Here is a 4876-nt window from a genome sequence, read left to right as displayed (position 1 = left end):
AAATATATATATATATATATATATATATATATATATATATATATATATATATATATATATTTACGTTTGGTCTACCGCGCCGGATCGCTTCTTCGATGGCGCCTGCTGGTTGGTCGCTGCTCGTTAGTGCGGCATGGAAGTGTTTATTGTGGCGCCATCTTGCTTGGCTCATTGTGCCGTTCGGAACTCATCTTTGCTCCACTGTAAGAGATTTTCTCTAATGTCCGTGTTGATAGTTAGTCTTCAGGACAGCATGTGTATAGTCTTAGGCCACTCGGTGCTGAAAATTGTTCCCCTGTAGCGGCATTCTGAAGAGTCAAGGTTGTGGGCACAAGAGCAAGTGGTGTCGTTGCGTATGTAGACGCAACACCCAACTTTGGGCTGAATTTTAGGATATAATAGGAGGAAACAGAGTAGAGATTACTGTCAGTAGCCTCAGAAACCTGTGTTTCGGTGAAAAGAGAAGGTTAGGTTTATTAGAGGTGTGATGTTTCACAGAATGGAAATTAGAACGAAGACCGCGAATGTTGCAGAAATTGATAAAAAAAAAAGTGAAAAGAGCTTTGAAGACACCTCTCAGGTGGAGTCCGATCTGGGGGCATTTGTTGCCCCCCCCCCCCCTAGATGAAGACTACGAGGCTGAGTTAATTAAAGCTCTTTTAATTTTATTTATAATTTTGAAAAAATAGTGTGTTACGTGTGTGTAGTGAGGTATCGAAAGTAAGAGAATATGTCTTTAGAGAGTATGCTGAACTAGTACTCTCTGGTGTTAATGACAATAAGTAAATGGAAGGTGAGGTTACGGGAAGAGTTTGCAGCACACCCTTGCCTCCCGAAAATATTGGCATAACTGGCGCCACTATAAAAAAAATTGCCTGAGCCATGACGGGCTTGGGCCGACCACCAGGCCCCTGAAGAAAGCCTACCGGCGCTACAGGCCGAAAAAAAAAAAATTACCGGGGATGGCTTACGCCCGATCCGGGTGTCTTCTTACCTACTCCATACTTAAGAGTGTGTGTGTGTGTGTGTGTGTGTGTGTGTGCGTACGTATTTCGTGCCCCAAAGATATAACAAGCAATGTATTACTTTTTCCCTCAACTTGGAGTACTTATTTCTCCAATTCTTTACTGGGAGGAAACTATTATTTTTCGGGAAAATATTAATGTGAGGTCGTTCATAAGTTTATTTCTGGAGGCTGCTGGGGGGAGAGAGAGAGAGAGAGAGAGAGAGAGAGAGAGAGAGAGAGAGAGAGAGAGAGAGAGAGAGAGAGAGAGAGAGAGAGAGAGAGAGAGAGAGAGAGAGAGAGAGAGAGAGAGAGAGAGAGAGATCTGCCAGACACAAGAAGGTTACGAGTAAAGTTGGGCTCAACAAGGTTAATATTTGAGAACTTTGAAGAAAAACGTTCCTTTTTGACCAACTCTGCCATTCTTTGTATCAAATAGCGAATGAACAAAGGCATACACACATCTCTCTCTCTCTTTTTTATTTATTTAAACATAAGATACATATGACAGAAGGGGCGGGAAAATTGTCTCCATGCTAAAGACGACCTCTGTCTTGAGGTCGCCTATCTTAAAGCATTGTCACTAGTTGTGCTTGTGCTCAGGCGGATGTGACTAGGGCGGGTAAGTGCGACACCAGGCATGAGCCGCCACCTTCACCTGCTGGGTTTTCATTGCCTTAACGCCCACTTCACCCATGAAGGCGTTCCACAGGTGGGCCGTGGCACTCGTGAAGGCCCTCTGGCACCTGGCTGTGCGGCTTCTCGGGATTTCAAGGAGGAGGTCGTTAGCCACCGCCGCTCTCGTGGTGTGCTGGCTTCTCCTCCAAGTGACCCGTAGTGCCGCCAGGTGAGGTGTATGTTGGACCTGGGCCTTGTGTAGGGCTGTGATGGCACCGACCCTTCTCCGGTGACCGAGGCTGTCGAGCATACAGCGGGGGGCGTCCTGCTGGTGATGTAGCTGCTGTCCTTGTTGCCGCTGCCGCCACTGGTGTCCATGTAATCGCTGCTGCTGAAGGCTGCTGGCATCGCGGATGAGTCGCTCTGTCCTCCTCTGCACTCTGTCCAGCAGCGAGAGGTGACATTGGGCACTACTCATCCAGGAGAGAGGGGAGTATTCCATGACGGGCCTCAGCTGGGCTTTGTACAGCCTCAGGAGCCCGCCTGCGTCGAGCAGGTGCCGCACGCGACGCAGGAGTGTCACTCTCAGGGAGGCTCTGCGCGCCACACACTCCAGGTGGCGGTCGAAACTGCGTCTGGAGTCGACCTCCACCCCCAAGATGTTGATGGAGTCCTTGATGACGAGGGTGTCGTCCCTAAACTTCAGCCGTCCCTGCAGGAGTCTGGCGTCCTCCCCCGAACGCGATATGACCATGGACTGGGTCTTCTCGGCAGCAAACTTGACGTGCCAACGTCGTCCCCAGGCCATGATGTCACCAAGTTGGCGGTTGGTGGCTTCGATCACGTTCGCAGTCTCCTCCCTGGGACAGGGTGCAGTCGTGGGCGTAGGCTGAGGCCACTGGTAGGCCACGGAGCAGCTCGTCGAAGTATGCGTTCCAAAGAATCGGGCCCAGAACTGATCCCTGTGGAACGCTGGCAGTGATTGGGTAACTGCCTGACGTGCACCCGTTCACCACTACCCTCAGACTCTGGCCGTGCAGGTAGCTCGAAAACAGCTGCAGCAGCTGCCCTGTGATGCCGAGCTGTTCTAGCTTGGCCAGGAGGCCCCTGTGCCACACACAGTCGAATGCCCCAGCAATATCTAGGGCAACAAGTGAGGGGCGACCAGAGTCCAGGGCGTCATGCCAAGACTTGCTGAGCAGGAGGAGGTCTGACGCCGAGTGACCTCTCCTGAGCCCGTGCTGACGAGGAGACAATAGATGGTTCTCCTCCAGGTGGCGCGTCAGCTGGTCAGCAATTATCCGCTCCAGGATCTTGCTAACAACCGACAGGAGCGAGATTGGGCGGTAGTAGGTTGGGTCTGTTTTGTCCTTTTTCTTGAAAACCGGTGTGACACGAGCCTCTTTCCACAGGGTCGGCCAGGCCCCTGCGCTTAGGCACTGTCTGAAGATGCGTGTGAGGGGGTGCGACAGCTCCCCTGCACAGTGCTTCAGCAGGAAAGGTCTGATGTCATCCGTGCCTGGGTCTTTTCTGGTGTTGGTGTCTCGGAGGTGCTTGGCCACTCTGCCCTCCGTGATTAACAGGTTTTCCAGAACAAAGTTACCCAGACGGGGGAGGAGGGGGGCTGCCTGTCTGGCTCCTCGACAGTCATCTTGCTGTTGAAGTGGGTTGCCAGAAGGTCAGCTTTATCCTGGTTCTTTACTGCCAGGCCCCCTGCAGGCGTCTTGAGAGGCGGGATCCTGTCCTGCGTGACGGTGCCTTGCCTCTCCTTCACCAAGGACCACCACTGCTTAGTGTTAACTTGGTTGGACGCCAGCTTCCTCCTGAGGCTGTTTTCCCACCTTTTCCTGGCCCACGCTGCTGTCCTTGTCATGGCCTTGCATGCAGCGCGGTGCAGAGCCTTGTTGCGCTGGGAGGGACGGCGCTTGTATTGCCTCCAGGCGCTGTACTTCTCTGCAGCCAGTCGGCACCTATAGCCGAACCACGGCTGGTCGCGTGGGTCGGCTTTATATGCCCTGTGAGGGACATGCTGCCTCTGGGCTTGGAGGAGAGTGGCAGAGAAGGCTGACACATTGTGGTCAACGTCACCACTGAGTGTGGCGTCCCAGTCAGTGTCAGCTAGTGCCCGCTTCATGGCTTGCCAGTCTGCCCGCTGCCACAGCCAGATGACGCGTTGCCTTGCTTCCTCAGGCGAGGGGTTGAGGCCGAGTTCAGTCAGCACTGCATTATGGTCGGAGCTGCCGATTCTCTCCAGAGGGCGGCAGTGCACTGAGTCCCCGGGCAAGTCGGTCAAGACAGGGTCCAACGAGCCCCCACCCACGTGGGTGGGAAAGGTGACGTGGTTTGTGAGCCCGTGGACCACTGTCAGCTCAGTGAAGGCCCTGCTCACCATATGCTGGTTCATGTCACCCACGATGGCTGTGCTCTGGCAGTCGTAGGTGGCCAGGATGGTGTCCAGCTGGTCGGTGAGGAAGGTGAGGGGCTCGCTGCCTTGCCACTGAGGGCGATACAGGGCGACGAGAAGTACGGCGCTCATATCTGCGAGGAGGAGGCGGCAGAACATGGCCTCGATGTGCTCGGCGACAGGGGCAGAGAGTGGCTGTAGCTGCAGGTCCTCCCGGTAACAAACAGCCACACCTCCGCCCTGTCTGTCCGTCCAATCGCGTCGCTCCCAGTGGCAGTAGCCAGGAATCCTGTCACACATTGTCACACACTCATCATTCAGAAACGTTTCAACTGCCACCACCACATCAGCTCGGTTCCTGAGGACGGCTTGTGTGAGCTCGCCAACGTTGGTTCTGAAGCCTCGTACATTTGCTGACAGGATTCTAAGGCTGTTCTGCGTCATGGCCGGTTAGTTGTTGTTGGCTGTTCCAGGGATCTGCCCGAGGTGTGGATGTTGTGTTTGAGTGGGGGTAGGTGGTGGGTTGAGTTGTAGTCTCTCCGTCAGCAGGGTTCTGAGAAAGCGCTCCTGTCTCTCCTCGGCTACCCGGGTGTAGCTGGTGTCAGCGGTGTGGCCTCGTCGCAGACAGAATACGCACTCCAGGCTGTTCCTTTCTTCTGCCTTCCGTTTTCTGCACTCAGCGTGGGTGTGGCCTCTCTTCCCGCAGAAGTCGCAGACGATGACGCTGCAGCCGTTGCGAGTGTGCCCCCGCTGAAGGCACCTGCCGCAGTGTGGTCTGTTTGGTGTGTTGCTTCCCTGTCGATGGCTGGTGTTGGTGTTGCTGTTGTTGTTGTTGTTGTTGTTGTTGTTGT

The 4876-nt window shown here is 54.0% G+C and overlaps 1 protein-coding gene across 1 annotated transcript; it reads right to left on the bottom strand.

The window, feature by feature from the left end:
- Positions 1-243: 243 nt before the first annotated feature.
- On the bottom strand, positions 244-4469 carry LOC127005333 (uncharacterized). The gene is made up of 2 exons (XM_050874100.1): positions 3225-4469; positions 244-381 (listed from the first exon to the last, which is right to left on the bottom strand). Exons 1-2 carry the CDS (start codon positions 4467-4469, stop codon positions 244-246), a joined length of 1383 nt encoding a protein of 460 aa, XP_050730057.1.
- Positions 4470-4876: the final 407 nt, after the last annotated feature.

Source organism: Eriocheir sinensis, chromosome 30 (assembly GCF_024679095.1).
Source record: "Eriocheir sinensis breed Jianghai 21 chromosome 30, ASM2467909v1, whole genome shotgun sequence".
Taxonomy (NCBI): domain Eukaryota; kingdom Metazoa; phylum Arthropoda; class Malacostraca; order Decapoda; family Varunidae; genus Eriocheir; species Eriocheir sinensis.
This window is presented reverse-complemented; position numbering and strand designations above follow the sequence as displayed.